Source organism: Morone saxatilis, unplaced genomic scaffold, assembly GCF_004916995.1.
Source record: "Morone saxatilis isolate NCDOM2014 unplaced genomic scaffold, NCSU_SB_2.0 Contig1, whole genome shotgun sequence".
Classification (NCBI taxonomy): Eukaryota; Metazoa; Chordata; class Actinopteri; family Moronidae; genus Morone; species Morone saxatilis.
In genome coordinates, this window is record NW_023339651.1 from 4,689,293 (window position 1) to 4,713,740 (window position 24,448).

The 24,448-nt window shown below is 41.5% G+C and overlaps 3 protein-coding genes and 1 non-coding gene across 4 annotated transcripts in view; 3 read left to right on the plus strand and 1 right to left on the minus strand.

Annotated features, from left to right (window-relative positions):
• The window catches only part of LOC118328957 (neurabin-2-like), a gene marked incomplete in the record, with an annotated part of 18,800 nt that extends 14,970 nt beyond the window's left edge, over positions 1-3,830 (plus strand). The window contains 5 exon segments of the mRNA XM_035662897.1: positions 1,120-1,272; positions 1,387-1,440; positions 1,582-1,811; positions 1,901-1,997; positions 3,302-3,830. Of these exon segments, the coding sequence (XP_035518790.1) occupies positions 1,120-1,272; positions 1,387-1,440; positions 1,582-1,811; positions 1,901-1,997; positions 3,302-3,352 (585 nt within the window).
• A 921-nt stretch (positions 3,831-4,751) lies between these two features.
• LOC118328944 (histone-lysine N-methyltransferase PRDM9-like) lies at positions 4,752-10,072 on the minus strand. The gene is made up of 7 exons (XM_035662895.1): positions 9,937-10,072; positions 9,460-9,602; positions 9,258-9,350; positions 8,638-8,915; positions 8,438-8,505; positions 7,385-7,575; positions 4,752-7,270 (listed from the first exon to the last, which is right to left on the minus strand). Exons 2-7 carry the CDS (start codon positions 9,554-9,556, stop codon positions 5,157-5,159), a joined length of 2,841 nt encoding a protein of 946 aa, XP_035518788.1. The 5' UTR covers positions 9,557-9,602; positions 9,937-10,072; the 3' UTR covers positions 4,752-5,156.
• A 223-nt stretch (positions 10,073-10,295) lies between these two features.
• trnag-ccc lies at positions 10,296-10,366 on the plus strand. Its single transcript has one exon. It is a non-coding gene; the product is annotated as a tRNA-Gly (tRNA).
• An 882-nt stretch (positions 10,367-11,248) lies between these two features.
• Positions 11,249-16,979, plus strand: fbxw10 (F-box and WD repeat domain containing 10). Its single transcript, XM_035660786.1, is given in 13 exon segments — positions 11,249-11,988; positions 12,320-12,475; positions 13,076-13,206; positions 13,342-13,449; positions 13,548-13,654; positions 13,757-13,960; positions 14,068-14,189; positions 14,615-14,769; positions 14,901-15,043; positions 15,306-15,464; positions 15,578-15,798; positions 15,885-16,415; positions 16,418-16,979. Coding segments are annotated over 13 exon segments (2,670 nt in total). The 5' UTR covers positions 11,249-11,471; the 3' UTR covers positions 16,534-16,979.
• The last annotated feature ends 7,469 nt before the right edge of the window (positions 16,980-24,448 follow it).

Consider the following 24,448-nt stretch of genomic DNA (forward strand, 5'->3'; position numbering starts at 1 on the left):
TCCCTCACTTACATGCACACACATCACATTAACAGAATTTTGAGAATTAAATGGAAGATTTGGCATGTGAGTAGCATGATCTTTTACAGCTAAGAGCCTGTCTCGTCAATCTTTAAAGAGAATTAGTTTAAGAAAAATAAATGCACGAGTTTATCAAAATTTGAATCAGGAAAACAATAAATGGGACATAAGGTGTTATTTAACGGTTGCAGCTTAAAAATACACAAAGCAGAAACACAAAGCTACTTGACAACAGAACAAAGGCAGGACTAAAGAGCTTTAAAGTTTATGTAACTATGCCAACCTGTTGAGGCACAAAATACTGCCCTAAAATGAAAAATAAGTCTGTTTTTTTTTGCAATCATTCATTGCAAAATGTGTCCCTGGTTCCTCTTTAGGATTATGAAATTCATCCCAACACCATGGTGAACAGAAGTGACCCTGTCCTGTGTGGCTGCGTTGTGTTTGCTTCTGGCGAAAAGCCACACTGTTGTATCCAGCACGTGTCAGTCTGATCAAACGATAAGCTCAGCTCCAAAATGGGGACAAATCAGGATGACTCAAATTTGGTGCCCTTGGATGCTCTTTGCTTCGTTAATCCATGTGTCTCAGATTGTCTCTCTGTTTTAGTCCTACATAAACAGAATGTGCTCTAACACTGTGTGTAGTTTCACTATGACAACAGAGAGGAAGTTAACCCCATTCATGTAAGGGTGATGGTGGGTGGTTCTTGAAAAGCAGTAGGTTTTATAGTACAAAGTATAGTCTGCTCTTTGGAGTTTTGCACCATCTAGTGTCCATTTGGTGTCACAGCACAAAAACTCGCTCTTAAAAACACCAATAAAAGACTATTTCACTTTGTTTTCCGGTTTTCTGTGACATTTTATCCACACCATTAACAATAAATGTAAACAAATGTGATTTTTGTTGTTTTGTGTAAAAAAAAAATTATCAACATGCAACAGCTTCCTCTATCTGAATGGTACTTGTATGCAGTTTGAATGACAATTTGAATCTTGGGAAATGTGTTTTTTCATAATTTGGGTGAACTGGGCTTTTAAACTTTATATAATTATTTAGTCTTTGAGTGGGTTTCTTACCTTGACTTCATCTCTGCAGGGTGGCGAATACGGCACAGATGAGGAAGAGGACGATGATGAGGAAGTCAGTCCGCCGTATCCCAGTGCCATCGAGGTGTTTGAACTGGCAGAGAACGAGGACATGTCGCCTCTGGAGACAGACCCGGAGAAACTGGCCCATAAATACAAAGAAGTGAGAAATGGACTCCTTAACTGGAACATTTCCTTTGTAATCACAGCTTATTTCCTCTAATGTACCTAATATTAACGCATGTATTTAAAATTGTCATCTCTCATTGCTATAAAGCTCCAAATAAAGCATGCGGTGACCCAGGCTGAGATCCAACAGCTGAAAAGAAAGGTAAATTGTTAAATTTATGTTATATTAAATTATATTTAATGCTATAGGCAGAAGGAGCAAAGAATTAGATTATTTTAAGGATCAGAGGTGTCCGTTTACATTATCCTCTGACTGAAATCGATGCTGTACTTGTCTTTCCAGCTGCACCACGCGGAGCAGGAGAAGCAGCGCTGGCGTATGGATAAGGCCCAGCTGGAGCAAACCCTGCAGGAGAACAAGGAGCGTATGGAGAAGCTCGAGGGCTACTGGATGGAGGCTCAGAGCCTGTGCCAGGCAGTGGATGAGCACCTGAAGGAGACACAGTCCCAGTATCAGGCCCTGGAGCGCAAGTACAGCAAAGCCAAACGCCTGATCAAGGAGTATCAGCAGAAGTAAGACAGCGCGAGCACACAGATGAGAGTTAAAAGAGTTGGGCGATATGTTACAGCCTGACACTCTGACTCTACTTCCTTTTTAACAGGGAGATTGAGTACCTGAAGAAGGAGACCCAGCGTTGTGCACAAGTTGGAGCTGAGGCCTCTCTTCTGAAAGAGGAGTCTGGACAACTCCAAGAGCAGGTACAGGAGGTGACCTAGAAGGAAGTTACTTTGGTTTTACTTTTAGCTTTTACCCTCAAATATATTCAATCAATTTTACAACACATCTGTGCCATCTCAGGTTAGATTTGATATTTATGGAGTCCAAAAGGATGAGTTCAACCCCAGCAGCTAATACACTTTTAAAATCAAACAGCATTTTTGTTTTTTATTTATGAGTTAGCTAAGAGGGGGAATGAGATGCAATATAGGCCCCAGTCCGGGTGTTGCAGTTCATGGTCTGTGTCTTAACCCGTAGACCAGCAGGGAACTCCAATAATCTTTCAATTATATATTCATTATATTTCTTAAATATTGTTGCATAATTGTTTACAGCTTGCTAAGGTACTGAAGGTCCACATTTATCACAGCATACTTTATGTCTGAAATCTTTGCACACTGGCAATTCACAACGTTCCTCTCGTCTTTTAGAGCACTGAGCATCATGTAGCGTTACTCTCTGTTTCCTGTGTATTCATTTTCAAATGTTCCCAAAGACTTTCAGTAGGATCAGGATCTGTTGAGAGGGGAGGGAAAGTCTTTAAAGTCAGCACTCTTCTTTGGACTAACAGGCCTGGGATAGCTTTGATGCATGTTTAGGGGGAAAATGTTCGGTTGGAAAATCAATCTTCTTTTAAACCAGAGGGGACGACACGCTGTGCAGAACTTATTTTTGGTGTAGTTAATCAAATGCAAGTCAGCACCTCTTACAGGAATCTCCTTGTCTAAGCTCTTTGCTCACAGCAATACATTTAAACTTGCAGTAGATTCATCTGCAGACTTTCATCCAATTTTCAATAATGGACTTTTGCCACATTTGTCCGAAAAGAAGTTCTCCCGTTCTAAGGCAGCAGCTTGCAGTGTTTTTAACTTCTGTAGCTCTGTCATTATAGAGTTTGTTGACGGCAGGGTCACTTTAGGTCCAACCTGCTCCTGCTTCGAATGAAATCAACTTTCTGAAAGTCCCTCCAATTTTAGTTGCAAGGAAACTTTTAACTGGTTTGTTAGAATATGAGGAGTTTTTTTTTCAGCACTCATGAGAACAATTTGTCCCCAGACTGCTTCAGTAAGTGTTGTGGCCTTTATATAAACCATTACATTGTTTTCAAGTGAAAGCTCTACCCATAGCCACAAAACCTTAGAGGATATATATAAGTCAGTGTGTTGTATTAGTTGTTAAAAGCGTGACGTGGCTACTACTTTTGGACCCTACTGTATATATTTTGTTCACATGCCAAAACAGACTAAACATTGTCATAACTGCCTCTTTTCTCTCGCTTCTCTAGGTGGCTGACCTGGAGTGCAGGGTGGAGGAGCTGAAATCTGAACCTTTATAAAAGCCTTTGTCCGTTTCCGCTTCTCAGAAAGCAGAAGATAAGTGTTATTGTACTTGCAATGACCTGCAGGGTATTTCTCGTCTCCAACTTGAGCTTGGTTTCTGGTTGCATACTGTATATGTGTCCTCAGGCTATTTCGGCCACTTAACCCTTTTAACCATGTTTTTCTGTTAACATTTATGGGAACGTGAAGAACGGTTTTAGCATCACAAATACAGACTCTGTCGAGCTCTAGATGTGTACTGTTCCTTTTTAATTTTCAGAGTTCAGTATTTAATCCCTTAATTTGTGGTTTTGTGACAGACCAGGCTGTTGCTTTTAATTGCCAAAAAACAATTTCCTTTCTTTCTTTTGCCTAGTTTTGTGACCTTTTTTTGAGTTTGTACAGATGTGATACTGTGTGGTTTAACAATCAGTTTGGTTTGTAAAAAATTTTAATGTCTATAACATTTAACATAATATAAACTAATGAGATTGAGGGTTGTTGTATATTTTATGTGATGAAGATGTGTAAATTGGAGGAGATTGCACTGAAGAAGACATCAACAAGGTGCTTCACTGGATTGGAGGAATGAACGGAAACAGTGTTTGAGGTGTCTTCGAAATTGTACAAACAGTAACCCAACCTTCGTAGGGGTCTTGTCACTTAACCTTGAGAACCACCTGCTGCCTACCTTTCAGAAGTGTTTGTGTTTTTTACACATTAGGACTCATTAATGAGCGTCCAATCCTCCGGTTTCAACCCCTCGCTTCTTTCAGAAAAAAGGACCACAGAAACAAGCCTCCACAACTGCTGTGCCACAAATGAAAATGGATCTCTTTCTCTCCCTCAAAATGGATGTTGTCAAGGACTTGTGTAACTGGTATTAGTTAGGACTACTGATATAAGAAACATTACTGGACTGGGATGTTAAAGAAGCCGTTACCAGCAGCAAAGATATAGATTTAAAAAGCTTGTGTCTCTAACCAGCAGCTGCACTTGACACCGCTGTGTGTAGCACATGGAAAACACTGCCAGGTTTATACCTGTTTCAATTTCCGCACAGTTTAAAATGAAATTGAGTCTACTTGTGTCAACTGTCATACCAGTATGTTTGTATAGTTCAGGTAAGACTGAAATATTTTAATTTTACTTAATATTTATAATATAGTCAAGGTGGAAATATGAGCTAACAAGGACAAAAACTGACAAAAGCAATGCAAAAAGCAATGTTCATTAGACAGTTATACTGTGTCTTGTAAAAAAGAAGTAGATCTGGATGACTACAAAAACAAATTTAAGATTAATGAATTGAAAAAAAAACAGGCATGGTTATGAGTATTTTCATAATATTAAGGCTTGTACAGTGCACATGCTTTGCATTGTATGTTTTGTGGAATAAATGGTCAACAGTGATGATAAAGTTGGATGTTTTTATTTCAAAGCAAGTTGACATTGAGAGACAAAAAGCATTTGTTTATGTGACTGTGGGGAGTTATTTTACATCTGTTAATTCATTCATTGCAATACATCCATTGAATGAATGACATGACATTATATTTATGTTTACCTCTTTCAAATAATCAATAAACAAAAACTGAAAATTCTAAACATAATATTTTTGGGGTATGAAATTCATCAGCTTTAAACCAACTTAAGTTAGAATAATGTTATTTACAGGACATTCATAAATTCTCTGCAACTCTTGAAGGGCACAATCGTCAAGTGCAATTCAGTTGCAATGTAGTGCAATTCAGTTTACACTGGCACAAATGTAAGCTCTTTGATAGTTTTTTTTTTTTTTTTTAAGTTCTAAAACTGTGACTACAAGTGCATCTTCTGATGGTGTCTCCTTAGATGGTAGTTTCGGGAAAAGCTCTTCCCGCACTGGGTGCATTTGAACATTCTCTGTCCCAGGTGAAGCATTTGGTGTGCTTTGAGACTCTGCGGTCGGCTGAAGCTTTTACAACATTCGGGGCAGCTGTAGGGCCTCACCCCGGTGTGCTTTCTCTCGTGTCGCTTCAGATCTCCCGACTGCCGAAAGCTTTCCCCGCAGTGGGTGCACAGGTACGGCTTCTCCCCGGTGTGAGTCCTGAGGTGCACGTTCAGCTGGCCGGTGTAGGAGAAGCTTTTGCTGCAGTGGGGGCAGTTGTACGGCTTCTCGCCCGTGTGGATGCGCTGATGTTGCTTGAGACCGTAGTGGTTTGTGAAGCCCTTCCCGCAGTCTGTGCACAAGTATAGCACCTTCACCTGCTGGAAGCACGAGTGAGATTTGAAAGCTTTGGCGTTTGCGCAGCTCTTCCCGCAATGGGGGCAGATACATTCTCTTTCCCCCTCCTCTTCCTCTTCCTCCAGCTGATCCATGAGGGTGTCTGAGTCACAGTGTGACAGATACTCCACTGGGTGGTGCCTTTTGACGTGTTTAATAAGGTAGCTCTTCATAGTGAAGGAGAACTGACAAAAGGAGCATGGGAAAAGCTCCGACGTGCAGTGGTACTTCATGCAAGTGTTGCTCTTCTGATGCTGTTTGAGGTTACCAGATGTAGTGAAGACTTTACCACAGCGCTCACAGTTGTACGATTTTGCATTTACGTGCACCATCTGCTCGTGTCTTTTCAGGAAGCCAGACTTATTAAAGGTCGCCCCGCACTGACCACACTTGTGCTGTCTCAAAGCGCACTTATGTGCTTTGAGCTCATCTGGGTTTGCGTAGGTTCGCTTACAGCGATTACAGCTAAACCATTTGTATTTTTCCAGCTTTCCACTTCTGGCAGCAGGTGCCTCTGGCTCAGTGGAGCTCTTCTCAGCCTGAGCAGGGCTGGTTAATGGCTTCTTGCAGATGGCTTTCCTTCGTTTTGGAGCTATGAGCTTGGTTATGGCAGAAATTTTAGATCTAGCTCCAAGTCGCTGAGGCCTCTGAGAGGGGCCTTTTTGGACAGGTTCAACTGGTTCAGCCACCGAGGGCTGTGGAATGAAGTCTGGATCGTGGCTCTGATCATCACCAGCCGGCACTGGATCATTTTCTGGATTTTCCACTGCGGTCTCCTCTGAGTGATGCTCACCTATGTGCTGCTGAAGGGTGTCCACTGTAGGAAAAGCCACTGAACACTCAGCACAGCTAAAGGGCATGGTAGTAGATTTCTCCGGGGCCTGATTAAGTTTTCCTCCCATTTTGTTTAGCTTTTGGTGACACCGTAGGTGCCTGGTCAGGTCAATGCACTGGCCAAAGCACTTCTGGCACACAGTGCAGATGTACGGGCGTAACCTGTCATGGACACTCACCCTATGCTTTTTGAGGGATTTTTCGTTTGTGAAGCTCTTACCACAGTCTGAACAATTACACTGGGATGTTTCTGCCTCCCCTGCAGGAGTATTCTCAGCTTCAGTTACATCCATAGCTTCCTGTAGATTCTCACTTACATTTATCTGATTTGTTTCCTTAGTTACAGCTGGATCTGCACGTTCTGACCTCAGTTCCGTCAAGCTCTCTTTCTTCTCACTAAGCACTGTGCTTTGATGAGGAACAATGTCTTTTATCACAGCCTGCTTTCTGTGAACTAGCTGGTGTCTGATTAAGCCAGACGCCTGGCTAAAGCTCCGCCTGCACTGTGGACAGCAGTAGGGGCGTCTGTTTGAGTGGACACAAAGCTTGTGCCTCCTAAGGTGAGGGATTTGCTTGAAAATCTTCCCGCAATCACCACACGTATTTGACTCGACCGGATCAACGCGTAACACCACCAGGGATTCTGCAGAGGGACCTGGGTCAGTACTAGGAGCTGGATTTTCAGGCTCAACTGCCTCAGCAGCTGCCGTTGTGCTCTCCCCTTTAGTCTGTATGTGGAAGCATTCTGTGTGTCTCTGGAGGAAGGCCTCTGTAGTGAAGGACAGCTGACAGTGGGAGCACGGGAAGATCTGAGATGTCGCAGTAGTATTACTCTCTAAAATTTTGAAGAAAAAGAGAAAAAAAAATGGATCAAACTGGCTAAAAGACAAGCTAATGGAAAATAGTCCATCAAAAATAACTATAATTGATTCTGACTAGCAAAACATACCTGTTGCATTCAGCTTCATCAACCACACCTGGGTCCAAGCTTCACTAAAACGGGTGAGCAGTTTTTTGCTGGGCCACACCATGAGCTCATCTCCAGGGTGGATGGTGCGACAGCAGTGAAACAGGATGCTGCCTTTGTACTGGACTGCCAGCAAGTTCCTCTCGTCTTTGTTACGAGCAAAATTGACGTACCTGTGCAAGAGGAGACACGGTTAAAAATAAAGTTCAGCAACAAAGACTGAATATGAACGTGAACAGATTTTTAGATGCACCATTATCTGCCATATGAAGAGAGATACCATGAGGTTAACTACAGAACACAAACAGCATGTGCAAAGCATTGACGTGCTGACAATGGAAATGGATTACAAATCCAAATCTTGCCTATTGGAAGCACGAGACAACACCTGGCTATTCTAGTTACTCACTTACTTGTCTGTATGACTGCCCAACCTAGACGTGTGTGTGTGTGTGTGTGTGTGTGAGTGTGAGAGAAAGTGTGTACCTTTCTCACTTTCAGACACCTGGATGCAGTGATTTTTTTGTGACGGGAGTCCAATTTATTTGCCAAATTGAGTTTCAGCGTTAACTCATTTATTTCTCCATGTTAATGCCTTGTGTCGTACTATTCTTTTTCTTTTCTAATATAATTTAAAGGGGAACTGCACCACTATTACACAATACAGATCGTCCTGATACTACTGAATATGTGAAAATAAATTGTTTAAAGCCTTCTGCGGCTCGCAATCTCTGATAAATTGCTCTTCATCTGTGCTACATTAGGTGCTACTAGCACAAGGCAACTGAATCTCTGACTGGACTGTTGGCGGTCGAGTTGCATTGTGGGTGATGTAGGCGGCAGGTTTTGACAAAGAAGAACGCATGGAATAAAAAAAAAAAAGAGGATATCTCTGGTTCTGCTGCATGGAGTTTGATACTTTTTTTATAAAGCTGCCCATCATGAGTCATGTTATAGAGGAGCGACGCTACACCAGTGGAGTACTGAAAGAGAAACACGCATACACAGTCACAATAGCAGAATTCAAAACGTTACCTCATCCAGTTTGAGTGTGATTCTCTGGCAGCATCAATGTACTCGTACTCATCTTTTCCCTTGTCAATCTGCAGAAAATAAGAATATTTAAAAAAGACATAGTACGCACAAATAACAAAGACCACAATAAGAAGAATCTAGAGAGGAGAAATCTTGAGACTCAATGTCACTTTTGTCATTCTACTGATTTTGGTGCTCACCTCCCAGGAGAAGTCACTTGCCACGGCGTTCTCCCTCGATGTCACCTCCCCCTCATATGGACCAAAATGCATTCCTGGAGACACTATTGGTCCATGATTTATGACTCCGACGCCTGCACTTGGAATACTAGATCTGCCTATCATCAGGCCATAGGGAATACTGAGGAGGGCCCTCTGGGGGATGCCCATGCTCGTTGGAAAGTCGAGAATAAAAGATGGGCCATTAATGTTAGCGGGATCACTCTGGTCCTGGAAGAGAGTCAGACACTCCTCACAATCTGTGAAATGTAAAAAGGCAGGAGAACGTAAGAATGCATGAATAAATGAATGATATTACTCACATGCACGTTAATACAGCATACTGTGTAGCTCAAGTGGATATTTAATCAGCATAAACATTTGATCTACTGTTGCTGTACCATGTTTAGCTCACATGTCTCCTTATTTGTTTTTAATTCCAGTCATAAGAAGAGCAATAAACAACAACATTAATGCCATCTGTTCATTTTCGGTCTTTAGTTTGTGGATCTACAAGTTGTCCAAGATAACGCAGAAACTTTGTATTAAGCCCAAGGATGCTGTGGATAGAATTATAAGAGGAAAGAAAGTCTCTTGCTTACAGAAGCCGGTATCAGTCTCTGGGTTGTCTCCATGTCCCACAGTGTCCAGTAACCTCTGGATTGGCGTTTCTGCTGGCTCTAAAACCTGTATCACTATAGCAGCAGAACAAAGACGCTATTTTAGAAACGCACACATGAAAACAAGTCATATCACCAGTTTAAACGTTCAAACAAACTGTCACATTAAAGACACGTATCCTACCTGCAGGAGTGCTGTTTTCGGGGGGCAGACACTCCTCTGTTATAACAACCTCCTCGGTTGTCTCTACCCAGTCCACACCGTCGCTCTTGTCCGCCATGAGTGCAGACTGGACGGAAACTATGAACGACCAATCTTTATGACAGCTGCTCACACAAGAAAATAGGTTAGAAAAGGCGAAAACAACGCGTTAGCACGTCAGGCTAGCTCGCTAAACATCAGTCAGTAAACTGTGTGAGCTGGCTAACATTACATTTCATGGAAGAAGATGGAGAAGAACCGCAGTTTTGATAAGATTTAGTAGAAAGAAAGTTCTCAAGTTAGTCTGTTCTGGCTAGTAATTTGCATTATCATGGCTAAGCCGAGAGTTAGTTACTGCTATGTGGCTATCACAGAAGCACCAGCAAGATGAAGCATTATAAGACCGAATAACGTCATCATTTTTACATTAATGTATACAGACATTTAAGTTACACCTACTCGAATCCCAATTAATCCTCGGACTGTTTGCCAGCCACAGTTACAGACTGCTTTTAGCTGCTGAGCATGCTGTTAATATCGGACTGAATCCAGGAACTTCAGGCTTTCCCCGGAAGTAAATAAACCCCCTCTTTCAGCATAAGGGTCCACATTTATGTCGGTTCTTTTCTAAATAAAAGCGGTAACTTTGGTTCACATTGCCTATTTGCGATGTATCTACTCTCACAATTGTTTATAGTATGTTTCCCATTGAGGCCAACCAGCAACATCAACGCAAACATGCCTATTTTATCTTAACCAGTAATCGTATTGCTTAACTGGTTATATATTCACTGCCATCGGAAGTCTATCATTCATCGGCGCCGCTGGTGTAGTGGTATCATGCAAGATTCCCATTCTTGCGACCCGGGTTCGATTCCCGGGCGGCGCACGTGTTTTTGTACTTAGAGCTGCTAAAATGAATAAAATCTGTGTCCTCTAAATAAAACACATCGTTAGATTAACTGCAGCTAATATATATTGTGGTATTATATGCAGCTGGAAAGTTACTTTTGTGCACAAACTGTTTGCTTCGTGACACGTTACTCTTATTGCAATGTCTAGTTGCTATCACACAAAAGTCTCAAGAGAGTTGGCAAAAGCAGAACAAACAAAACTGCTTGGAGACGGAATCTGAATACCTGCAGCCTGTTGCACCAGCTGTGTGTAAGTTCAAACTTAGCCTAGATATAATGTAAAATATTATTAAGTTGTGATTTATGCATTACTAAAATAAAAGCGGCTGCACCACGGACAGGAGTTACAACATAACTCTAAGTCACAACTAAATAGTTACACATGCCCCCTAAGGTGGTGTGAATTATAAAATGTACAGAATTATACTCACTGACAGAGTGCAAAGGAGGCCGAAATAAATATGTATGTGCAGGTTTCTTTATGTACATGAGATAGGTGGATATTATAAGATAAGATTAGATGTTCCTTTATTGATCCCCATGTAGGAAATTCAAGTCAGACACAGCAACACAAGTACAGAAGTGTAAAAGTACAATAAAGAATAATAAAATAAAAGTACTTTGAAGATAGAAAATATAAGACTATAATTAAAAAGATATTCACTATATGCAGAATGCAGTAGAATGGTGTGCAAAATATTTTAAACAGCGTATAACAAAAAATAAATTGTACATGTGCATATTTGCAAGACCTAGTTTGTGCAAAGAGTTTGTGCACAGTAGGTTACATTTATGACAGTATGCACAGTTTGAATGACTTAATTTATGTTTAAAAAAAACAAACAGAATTTCAACAATAAAAAAAATGCACAATAAATAATAAATAGTTTACAGATGTTAGAATAATAGTTGATTTAAGTTAGTTAGAACAGCATCCATTCCCTGCTGCTGGCGCGTAGAACCTGTTGCCGGGCAACCTGCTGAATGCTGCCTGTGTGTTTGTTGATATTGTTCAAAGCAACGAGGTAGACAACAGAGAGCAGCACAACAAAAAAAGCAACTTCACGTTACAGCATCGAAATGAAGTCTGCTAGATTTGGCAGGAGCGTGTCGTTCAGCGAGAGGAGCTTCACCGCGGCGGAGGGATGTCTCAGCATGTGCGGGATGTGTCCATCTTGCGCCTTTGCCCCCGAACCACCGGCTTCCACTCGGTGCTTGTGGACGGTGTCGGATGAGTTCAAGAGGAGGTTTCTTGTGGAGCTGCTTTTACGGTGCAGAAACACCCAGCTGCTGGAAAACGTCCGGAATATGCTGGATGTAACGTCGTGGACTTTATTCACCTACGCCAGATCCAGGAGCCCGACTTCTCCTCAGGATTTCCCCTGCCGCGGTGGTCCAGAGGGGCCGCTGGACGGGAAACCACGGGGCATGAACATGAGTCAGATCTGGGACTGGTTCAATGGCAGCCCGGACTGGATCAAATCACGATATCTGTGCCGTCTTTTTTCACTTTGTGACTCGGAGCTATTACGCATGGTGTCTAATTTGACCAGCGTGCTTCTGGTCAGACAAAAACGGGGGTTTCTGCAGTTTAATGGTAAAGACAGCACAAAGATTTATGCTTTTTGAGTTTTCGCATATATTTTTTTCCCAACAAACTCTTAATTTCATATTTTTCTTAGTTATTCTTTTATTTTAAACTGCGCAAGCTCATCTTCTGAATTGTATATTTAAGGTGCAGAGAGTGCAACGCCACTGGTTGCCGCTAGAGGCCGGTAAAGGACCCAGATACAGTTGCACAGTTGGCTGTTCTAGAGATGGCTTTTCATTTATGAAGTGATTTAATAAAACAAGATCTCTGCTCAGTGGATTTGTAACGTTTAATTATCAGTGCTACCTATCACATAATAATTGCATGTCCATTTCAGTGAAAGGTCGCAGTACCAATCAACGTGATCAAGATGAGGACTCAGAAGACCCTGCTCTCATGGTAGTGCCTGGATCCTCCAAGTCTGTGTCTGGAGTGAGCCGATACCGAGATTTCATAGGCTGCCTACCTGTTGATCTGTCAAAGAGGATATTAGGTAAGTCCAGGTTCACTGATATTAGCAGTACCTTTCAACAGAAGCACATGTTTGCAGCCTGCCAGATATTTGTGTTCTTAAAATAATAATTCAGTTAGTTTTATATTTTCTGATGTATTATTTTATGCAACATATACTTTGATAATGTGCACTTCTTTAATGCTTCAAGATTGCACACACACACACACACACACACAAACAGTAGTGGAGCTGAGTTCTTACTCTCTCAGTGTTCAATCTGAAGTGTCCATTGACATTTTCTTCAGTTGAAGAATCAATCAGTCTAACAGCACTGTGGGGATTCAGCTTAATTACTCAAGAATTCTCTCATTAAATCCACACCATTCAAGTGGATATAAGAGTAACAAAGCCCTGCTGAGCAACCAATTGGCTGTTTGCTCCCAGTGACCTTTGTCTGCAGGTTAAAAGTATGTATTACTTAAAGGAAGAATATGACAAACAAAAAGGCGTCTATGCAGTTTAATGCACTGGGACAAAGTAATGAACATAACATTTTTGGTTAATTTTGTTAGTAACTCCAATTTTAAACTCTTAATAACGTGCATACCCTTTGACATTATACTGTGAATGTGTGTCCAGGTCTGTTAGGTGAGCACGCTTTGAGGCGCTGCCACAAGGTTTGTCGATACTGGCAGCACCTTGCACAGGAAACCACAGAGGAAATCAAGCTCAGAAGAATTTTCCAGGATCAAATTGAGGCAATGATGAAGGTGGAGCATTTGTGATGATATTGAAATCAGATCCCTTTTTTTGATGTGACAAGTTTAACAATAACATATGTTTCTAATAAAATTATTTTAAATGAAATTACATAATCAGTAATAGTTTTTTTTCCCCTGTCCTAGAGGTGCAGAGGTGTTAATATAGTCAGTCCTACTTACGCCAACATTGTCAAAGTCCCTGTTCCTGCCAAGGATGATGAGGAAGTGGATGTTCATCCTAGTGTGCACAAGGTCAACAAATCAACACCTCATCTCTGTAAATGTCAGTTTTTGTACCAGAAATGCAATTGTACATACATGGATTATCTTTTCTTTCATTGGTCCCACAGGTTGAGCCATTTGCAACTGCTTATGCCAAAATCAAGACCAAGACAGTGCAAATGGAAGAGAGAAATGTTTACTGTGGCGCATATTTTACCACAGTGCTGCTGGACAAGTTAGTGTGATCAACCTTCTTTTTGGATGTAGCTAGAGGCTCATTGGTACTAACAAACACACATTGTCATACCACGAATGTCATCTGGTTGTGTGTTGACAGAGAAGATCTTCTGCGGGTGGTGGGCTACAAAGGCGGACCGTTAATGGCCACGAGTACCAAGGACCGCGCGGTGAATCTGCTTTACGTGGCGTCAGAAACAAAAGTCGTATCTGTGATGAAGGGCCATGTTGGCAGCATTCGGGCAGTGCTGCTCTGTGAGGACAGAGACCTGGTGATAACCGCGAGCTGCGACGCAAGTATCAGGTGAAGAGGAGATGGAAGCTAGTGCATGTGATGATACATATTCCTCCTTGTGACTTAAGTACATTTGTTAGGCTGGGTGTTTATTCGTTGTGTAATCACATCTATAGGTGTTGGAATTTGAAGACAGACAGGTGTGTGATGGCGCTGTATGGTCACACTGGCACTGTCAACTGTCTGGATGTCCACGATGATAGACTTGTCTCAGGAGCCAAAGATTGTCTAGTGAAAGGTAAGCAGCCATTGATGTATAGCATTCAGATCATTCATAATTAACTGTAATATTAACAAACCTGGCCGTCTGGTTGTTCCAACACATCTTCTACCAATCGCACCAAATTTTCTCCAAGAAGAAATGGCCTTCAGGAACTTATTCCTTGAAGCAGGTTTACCGAGTTATCTGGATTGTGTTGGAGCCTCCTAAGGTCTGGAAGATGAAATAACCTTTTTGAGTTTTGTTCAAAAAAGTTATTCAGTAAATATTAAAAGTAAAAATTCATATTTAAAAATTCAGTGTCTATTTCACTTGTAGGATTTTTTTTTTCCTATATATGTTCCAAAATTGATTATATTGCGAGAATAAGTTGTAAGTTTTAATGTTTTTTTTACTAATACCGGTATGTGCAAATAAGCTAAACTAAACCACCACACTGTCAGTGTGGAGTCTACAAACAGGGAAGCATTTTGAGGATTTTAATTTCAAGCACCCCAGTTCAGTCCAGTGTGTAAAGATCAACCAAAGAGCCGTCTATAGCAGCTGTGATCGGGGCCTTGTCAAAATATGGGACATGGAGAAGGCATCGCTGCTCAGGGTGAGAATATTAGTCATTTGTGGAGCAAATGTGGAACTTTTTTTAACCTGTATGTCGTCCACAATTGATAATACCTATGTGTCTGTTCACCGTTGTTGATTTTTTTGGTATAATGGCCTACTTTTCCAAAGGTGATTGATGCCCACAGGAGCTCAGTGAAGTGCCTGTTCATCGACGAATGGCACTTCTTATCTGGGGACGCTAGCGGTCAGGTCATGGCCTGGAGCATCAACAATGACGCTAAACAGTCGCTTATGACTTTCAGCCACCCAAAGTAAGCAAGAAACTTTTGGAGCTTAAATCCCCAAAAATTAAGCATTTTTATTTTAATCTTGTAGGATTACAGTGTATTTATTTTTTTACTTTTCTTACCTTAGTAACTTTTCCCTGACAGCGTTAAACATTTGTAACTAATAGAAATATTCTAACTGTTACTACCACCTGAACATCTTGTGTGAAATATCTTGCCTGCTGTTTTAATTATAGTATTCTCTACATAACCCTAAATGTTAAATTGAATGCTGTCTTTTCTGCAGGGAGGTAAAATCTCTCACTCTCGTCTACCTCCGTGTCATTACTGGCTGTCTTGATGGAAAGATTCGCATATTTAATTTCCTCACCGGAGATTGTCTCAGAGACATAACGGCAGAGGCTGAAACAGGCCGAATACTGTCCCTGCACTTCCATGACAACAGGTTAGCCAGATGCTTGAAAGCAGGTTTATTTTTTGTTATGGTATAATGTTCAGATGTTGTACCAATGCTAGTATGCATTTGTCTTTCCTATTTTATTTTACATGCTACTTTAGTATCTTAGTGAACACGACGTCCAGTGTGAAGCAATACCAGTTTGCCAAAGTGTTTTGGGACTACACGGCGTCGACAGAGGGGGGGCAGGGTGATGTTTCTGAGAAATCTGCAGCTTTGCTCAGAAAGATTCCCCTCGCCTCTGTTGGGGCCGATCATTCGGCAAAAGTTGATTTAACCAACACCACCTTCCTGCCTACCCCCGCTAAATGGCGAGCACAAGGTAAGCATGCTCAACATGTCAGAAATAGAGGAAATATGTTTGAAGTTCAGTTGGTCCCTGTTGTTAATGAAACCTTTCCTTCATAGCCAGAGAGTGCTTTGCTAAACGGTCGGTGATGCTGAGCGAGAAGGCAACAAGTGAACGGATAAAGAAGAGGGGTCTCCACCATCCTCTGACACGTGACTCCATCCTCCTCAGGGTCAATGCAATCCAGAAGGCCCAGTGCACGGACGAAGTGAGCATCAACATGGAGTGCAACGCCAGGCTGCGAGATTCCTGGGACCCTCTGGATCCTCCGCACTCCGACCTGCAGGTGCTGAAACAGAGGCTGCAGACTCCGATATATCCACTGTGGCACACACATGGCGGTGATCCCCGAAGGGCCAAGACCTGTGTACCAATTTCAAAGAGAGCTGTTGGTCAAAATGTGACAAACACGATGCAAGGCAGAACGGAGCCTCGCAGTGCTAACACACACAGGGCAACCAAGAGAGTGAATGGATGCGATACAAGGGCTCCTGAGTGCATGCACATGAGATCACAACCTAATCCAAAATGCTCCATGAAAACTAGTACCAGCTTTCCGAGAATCAGCGCTGTGAGTTCATTCAGAGAGCAGCGACGGTTCTCACAGTGAACCAGCTGGAAGACTGTATCCGGTCCAAGAGGGATCTCATGCAGAGCTGTGAGCAAATCCTGTCCAAGAGGAATACGAAGCAGGAGAAAACAGTGTGAAGAAAGTCACATGTGCATCAATAGATGAAAATGTATTCCTTTTTTATGATAATGTGTTAGCAGAACTCCACTCACCACTGCACGGTGGGTGTCCTGGACATCTTTGTTGTCCAAGGCACCCTGTTTTATAATGTGTTGCTTCATTAAAACTCCACTAGGGGTCAGTATTGTATCACCTGATTGTTACTGGATGCGGCTCCAGGGTTATTATAAAGTAGTTTCCTTTAAGTTTTATTTTTTATGGTTCTTTATACTTTATTTCGAGTCAGATTATTTGTAATTTACAATTATTGTAATTTTCTTTTTTTGATATATTAACTTATTAACTACTAATACTAACATAGTTATATTTATAATAGGAGGGAGAAGCCAGTTTTTATGCAGTGTCTTTCACATATTTCAGGTAATTTTTGCTTCTAGAGTTTAATTTCAGCCAAACTTTTGAAATAAAAAGGTTTTTTTTCATATTCTGGAATACTTTTCCTTTTTCCTTTTTGCATTTAACTTTACAAAAATGTCTTTTTTACAAGCATGTATTCTCAGATTCCAACAGTTATAATTATCAGCGCCTGCCACTTAACACCTGCTGTTTGAAACAGCGTGTTCACATTTTTTTGTAAGAAGGATATTCGAATCTGCTAATTTTCCTTCAGTTAATGAATTACCCTGAAAAACACTCCTTCAGCAATCAAGCAACAGCAAATCTATGTGGATTTTTAGCTTCTGCAGTACTTCAAACAAGATGGGAGAAGTCATCAGATTGAGAGGAGTTTGTTCCATCCAGAGAGACCTTTCACCCTGCCACCTGCCCTCTAGCCCCGGTGCCTTGAGGGCATCATTAGGAGCGAGGAGGTTGAAGATCAGGGAGAAGGTCCTCTGCTTTGACGGCAGCAGCACAACAGCTGGGCACCCGTGAATAACAAAGGGTTATGAGCAGAACTGACTGGGTAAGACGTCCCACTTTGGAGAATCACTTCTTTCAGGAGCGCTTTTGCTGCTAATTAATTTGATCTGCAGAGAACGGGGGATAATGGCGTCTCCCCCTTTTTTCTCCTGTGGCACTGTGACGTAGGGAGACAATGCAATTCCCTCCTGCCACCCCGAGCTCAGCTTAGCTTCATCATGCAGCACAGCTCCCCCATTGTTTCATCAGGTATGGGGTCTCTTGTCCAGGACCGGCGGAGCTGCAGGGGGGGATAATGAGCGTAAAATCAAAGCAAAGTTAGAAAAGGGAAAGTCTTCATGGAGGAATGCTCTTAGACCTTCTGCTCCCTCGAGTAGGCCCAAGGGTTGGCTGGGGAGAGGAGGGTACAGGTTTATTTATGCATGAGGAGAAGCTTGAAAGAAATGACAGTTCACCCTCTCGCAGTGAAAGAAGGTTTGAAGGTTCGAGAGAAGGCAACAAAAAGACAATTCAGTATGACCCAGCCGACCTTTGCTCCATATGGATCTCCATCTCCAAAGGCGGATATTTGCATCATAGTTCATTTGTCAAATAAATGTTTTAATTTTTGTCATGCTGTGTCAGCAGCAGGTTTGAGCTCTTAACTCGGTTAGACTATAACCCTATTTCCAGACCAGGTCAGTCCAGGCCAGTCATGGTATAAAATGTGATTAACCAAATCATGGTCTGCATGATCTTTTTATATTTGCATGTCATTCAGACGGGTGGCTGACTTGCCCTGGAGCTGTCCAGATATCACACCGTTACCAGGTCTAACGAGATGGGCATCAGATGCAAAAGCCCAATGAATATGCAAATCACACCATTCTCATGGGGCGCTGACTTGCGATAAGACTGGGGACTAAATCTATCCTATTGTGGGAAACATACTCTGGACATTGTTCTGAAAGGCAGCCATATACTGTGCTGTATCCTAGAAACTGCTGGAGAACTGAAGCTAAGCTTAAACAAGGGTCATAACGAACGACTTCAAGGCCTGACAGAGCAGTGACATCAACACATGGGAGCGACGACAAGTGCCTTGATCTTAGGACAGCTTTAAACGCCAGGCCACACGGCCAGCACGGTTTCCAAATGTCCTCTGTTAGGATTCAGTAGAGCCAGGCTGGAAACAAGATCCATATGCCTTTCTGACCTCATTTGCAGATAGAGATCATAAGCGAAAGGGGATACAGCCAGAACGAAGGGAGGCAATTAACAGGAACACCATTACCGAGATATGGGACTGATTAACATCCACATCCAGCCAAGCCAAATAGATAAGAGGGAATCTGATTGCTCATTGATTGGATCTCGGCGGTGCCTCTGCAGTGGGCAGGTTCTTGTTTTCTAAAGTTGGACCTCGCTGCATTCAAGGGCCCCTGATTGAGCCAAAAAGAGCAAAGTGAAACCACTGTGACCACACATCAGGAAGATGATCAAAGAGGCTACTGCAGGCTTCTGGCTCCTCGTGTACAAGACTAACCCCCAACAGATGATTGTGCTAAGTTGTTACTCACAGATGGCTCAGTGCTTACGCGTGTCAGAGAGCACAGATATGGGCTGCAGAGTTGACACCTGAATTAGCTGAGGTTGATGTAAATACTTCATTCCATATAAAGAGCCATTGTGTAATCGGACTGTAAAGGTAGCAAGATTTTCCCCCCTCGCTCTTGATTTTGTTTGTGTTTATTTCATTAAGTTTAAACTTTTTTTCTTTTTCATTTAGGAATTGAGTGATTGTGCCATCTGTTTCTGCAGCGCGGCATCTGGAATGTATTTTTGATAATTGCAAAGAGATTATTTTCTATCTGCAAGACCTATTCTATACAAAAGACCTATACAAAAACAAACAAAAACAAAATCAAACACCGGTGTTTCACCACCAGAGGCTATGGCATATATTACATTTAAAGTTGGACGTTTCTGTGCCACTATTGACAGACAGCCATGATGTTTGGAATTTGTCCTCTGGGGGGCCCACTAGACCTGTTCATACACCCGTTCAGTGGCAAGTCCTGAATGTTTCAACCAATTAGGAGTGTTCAAGTCTCATCTCTTCTATGTGTTTTTGACTGCCACCTCACATAATCTCTGTTAAGCGTTAACTGTATGACCTCACAATTACTTAGAAATAATTTTGTAATTAGTGTAAATTGCGTGTAAAATAACACTACCTTCTTTTCGCTCTGTATATTGCTATACTTAAACTCTCATAAAAGAAATAAGAGCAGAAATTCAGTGCAGTCTGAAACTTTAATAACAGGCTTTACAATCCATTAGGTTTTCACGGCATGTCAATGTGAATGTGTCTCAGTGCGTCACTTTTAAACAAGAGAGAAGGGTGTCATGAATTGACCTGTGGTCTCAATGGCCCCCAGTCTTCACAGAGCAGCTCCAGACACATGCAGGCGACAGTGTTAAGTGTCATAATTTCACTATTTTCTCAGACATAAATATGGAGACGTAAAAGTCAAAGGTCAACTGCATAAAACTTCCCTATTTAGAGGTCAGTAGACGCAAATCGTCTAAGGGCGAGGGGGGGGGGGGTCCTGGGAGGAACAAGAAGGCAATTCACAGGCGAAAAGTTATGGCAAACGGCATCTCACTCTACTTCCTGCCAAAGAAGAACAGAAAATTAATTGTAACACTGGACTACAAAGGTCTTCATGCACCACAGAAGAAGAACAAAACACTTAAGTGGGCCCAGACTGCAGCTGAGGATTAGAGGTCTTGTGTTGGAAGCAACTGTACTTTTCTTGATATCTCACTGAAGAGGCATTTGAAAATGGTGCTGCCGCCATTTTCCTATTTAGACTATTATCTAAATGGTGACTGGCTACAATACCATCTCCACAATAAACAAAAGTGCTTCTATTTATGGAGTTTCAACAACACAGCGACAGTGTGAAAGAGAGTTTGGGACAGCTAATGGACATCTTTATCAGTGCTTTCCTCATAGCTTGAGTCATGCACTTAATCACAGTCTGACAAACAAATAGCTGTTCGCTCATGTCTGCTACAGATGTTTGCTCTCCTCTGAATCCTGATACTAGCAGAGCTCTCGCTGTTTGGAGAATGGTACCTGATAAGAAAGGGCCTCCCTGACTTGTGGGTCAAGCGACTGCACATGCATAGACACACGTACAGAATCTCACTCTTAGGGGAGCTTTTACAGCTGGATTTGGGTTCTTAAATGGGCTCTGGTACATTGTCTTTGTTGAAAAGTGAGACATTTTGTTTTCATTAATCAACTGTTGCTGTCATGACCCACTCCACTCAGGGTGTTATCATATCATACAAAAACTTTGTGTCTATCTCAAAGATTTTCATTTAAATAAATGTCTCTTAAGGCACTATCGCCAAATTAGGTAACACAATGGTGACTGAGCCTTTAGCTTATGAAAGTATTTCAATATTCAATATTTGAAGTATTACAAACTGGGTGTCTGTGACATTCCTGGAAAAAATGGTTCAATCACCATTGTTTTAACTAATTTGGCAATGGATAGTGACTTAACAGACATTTATTTAAATGAAAATCTTCAAGATTGCCACTTTAAAGTAGATCCCGAGATTATTCAAGCAATTCAGGCAACTTCTGAAAATGTTCGCTGCTATTTACCCTGCAGCTAAATTCACAATCTTTTTGTAACTCGCCCTATATGCGTCACAACAAATGCCACTTTCCAGACACAATAACCCGACTGCTGTTACTCTCTCCTTGCTTGACCCTGGCCCAGGAAGAGCCTTTTTTGGAGCTGAGGCGAACCAACGGGTGTCCTAGCTTAGATATTTCACAGCTCAGCGGGTTTTCTAGCATGTTGATACAAGTGCTGGGAAATAACACACAGCCGGTTGATTCATGCCATTTGTGTTTTTCATTTAGTTGTCATGTGCAGGACTTTTTTTTAGGGGACCTGGGGATAAAACTGACCCATATTAGCAGCAGATGTTTTGGGTCATGGAGTGGAGTGTCTTATGTGCTTTCCCAGGGGCCCGTGTGGTGAGAGGAGTATCAGTCATGGCCACCAGAGGGGCAGCTGTATGAGCAGGAAGAGCATTTTTGCAACCTGAAGGTTTGTTACTGGAAAAGGCTCAGTTTAAACCCCCTGAGGGGTGAAAGACTAAAATTGTTCCTTTATCAGCAACCGTCACCCTACCCTACGTACAGACATTTGCAGCTGAACAAAGCTATAAATGTTACTGTCTAGACACAACATTGTCCTATTTTTTTTTCTTGTGTAGGCTAACCAAAATGGCCTGGGTTTGAAATTCAAGTGAAATTTGTTGAACATTTTCCGGTGTGTTTCAGCCACATATGTCTGCAAGTAAAGCATTCAGGTCAAAAAGACAAGGTTGGGGGTTTAGGCTACTTTGTTCTGGTTGTTAACTAGTGAGCTTAAAGGAGTAGACATTTTGGGAAATGCAAGAGTTTCTGAAGCTTGAGTTTAGCACATATACTGAAAGCACAGGGAAACTGCTAGCTTGATTCTTTCCAAAGATTGAAAAAATCCACCTACCAGCACCTCTAATACTACTAATTAACATATTATATCTTTTTTTTGAATTTGCACACAAACTCAAATCTGGAAACAACAAATTGTGGTTTCATGGGGAGGTACTTGCTTTGACTATTTCTTTGCAGTGTGCAGTTTCTGGGGTCTTAAGTATGGAGTCATAAGTGGAGAAAAAAGGGAGATATAACAATTAGTGTAAATAATTATTGTTGGCAGGCGGGAGACTCCACAGACCACTAAGACCTGTAAGGTAAGGGTTATTACGCTAAGTGTATCCAAAATGGCAAACTATAGTATTTTGTATTAGTTGTCTATCACTTTAAAAGCTGCATAAAGCACTGACCTTCAGAAGGGCTTTATAATGTTTTAGATTCACATGATTCCTAAATACAACCTATTCTAGTACCTCTGTGCCAAAGATGTGTCAGCGTCTGGATGCACACATACTGGCACAAGAAAGCAGAGTCTCTGTAAGGCGTTTAATTCCCAACTTGTCCAATATTGAAATGTACCTTTTTTTTTGTCATTGTTGAGTGAGACCCTAGTATTGTGATAGGTCTCTGCTCTCTTGGCATTCCACGATTCATTGAATCCCGCAGCCTCTCACCCTGCCCTCCCCCAGTCTACAGCTGTTAAAACACCCCATATTATTCTCATAATTGTTTCAGTGTGTAGGCTGTTATTTTAATGTGCCAAGCTGGATGAGTCAGGAATCGAAAACTGTTGTGGTCTAAAAGGCAAGTATTTTCTGACTACTGACATTCTTCTGTGCATTTTGACATTTGGAAATGTCTTTCCTGAGTGGCTGCCTTATTATCAGGTGATTACCATTTAATTTGGTTGTATAAACCAAATAAAACCTGACAAAGATGGGGAAATAGTGAACTGTATTATAATTGACCCAAAGACATTCCGTTCAGGCTTACTGGATGATACGGCTCCTCGTCACATTTGGGTCCGCTATGTTTAACATTTCTGTAATATTTCTTCTTCACATCCTTCCAATTGCAATAAGACACACAGTGATACATCTGTTTGGCCCCGGCTGACATGTCTGATATGCATTTCATAAAGTGTGAAATGGATACGGAGGGGAAAAAAGTGGAGTTAACGTGTATGCAGGCAGCGTTCCTCAGAAATGATGGTGATTTTATGGGCTGATATGAATTAACAAGTTCTCCAAAATACACACATGATTCTAAAGTATTTTCTTTTGGTTTCAATAAGAGGTTGTGTAACTGTTTTTTTCAAAATATTTCCATTTTTCTAATGTCCACCTGAAGGAAATAAGTTTTGTCTAAAGATATTTCTCTCTATTACCCAACAATCTGTCTGGGAGACTTTTGTGTCGATTAGAGTGCTAATCAGATCTTTTAAAGGTGTTTATGTTACTTAATGATTAAATTAGAATTAGTCATTAAACCAGAGAAGTCTTGGCTAGTTCTTACAAATCTGTCTGCCAGTAATTTTCCTCTTTTCTTTCTCTAGAGCACCATGACTGTATGGTTTTGGCTGCTTACTCACTCAAATGGTGTTTTATATAACCTCCCTCAGTAGACTTTTAATAATTACAACCCATTTCTCCTTTCAACGTCTGTTAACAGCTGCAAGAAAATTAATTTGAAGCCAATGTGAAAAAAAGGAGATAAAAAGCACTACAGATACACAAACGGCCGCTCTTGAGCAGCACAAGACTGAAAATTTATAGCTCTCATTCGAAAAAGCTCTATAAGGTGAGATAAAGAATGTAACTGATCCCTGCAGCTGCAGCTTTTAACAGTTACGAGTGTTTAAAAGGTGCTCTGCCGAGGCGTTTGGGTGAGTGTGCTGTTTTCCTTCAACAATAAAAGCATGAAGTAAGAATGACATAGCTGGAGTTGTCTTTCCCACACATATCTGCACACGATATCTCACTTTTGCAGGGCATAATGAGTATGTATTGGATAGGACTGTCATCTAGAAGTTAAATTCATGTTTAGTGGTTGCAAATGGAAAGCAAACTGCTTCTCTCTCTCACACACAGTCTAAACAACATGAATGTTGCAGACAGGTAGCGATAGGGTGAACATAAACTGAAGTTACAGGAAGAATGAAGGATATCATTTGCAATCTTTTGGCCGTCCATGACAGTCCATGACAATTTCACTAAGCTCTTTCCAAACGCCAAGCCACTGCATTTGTACACAAAGGAAATCTGATACCATGTGATAAGTTGGAAATGTCAGACCACACTTTTCTTTCTGCAAGTGTCTACGTTTGTGTACTGAGTGTACTGATGTGGCTACATCAAAAGACGTCTTTACTACAAGTCTGAAGCTGTGGCTCAGCCTCTCGAATGCTGCTCATGTGTTTTGAATAAACTAGATTCACTTAAAGCACTCTGCCAGAGAGGCTGTGGAAATGAACTGCTGGTGTCACTGGGAAAAAACCTATCTTCCAAGGATATTGTACT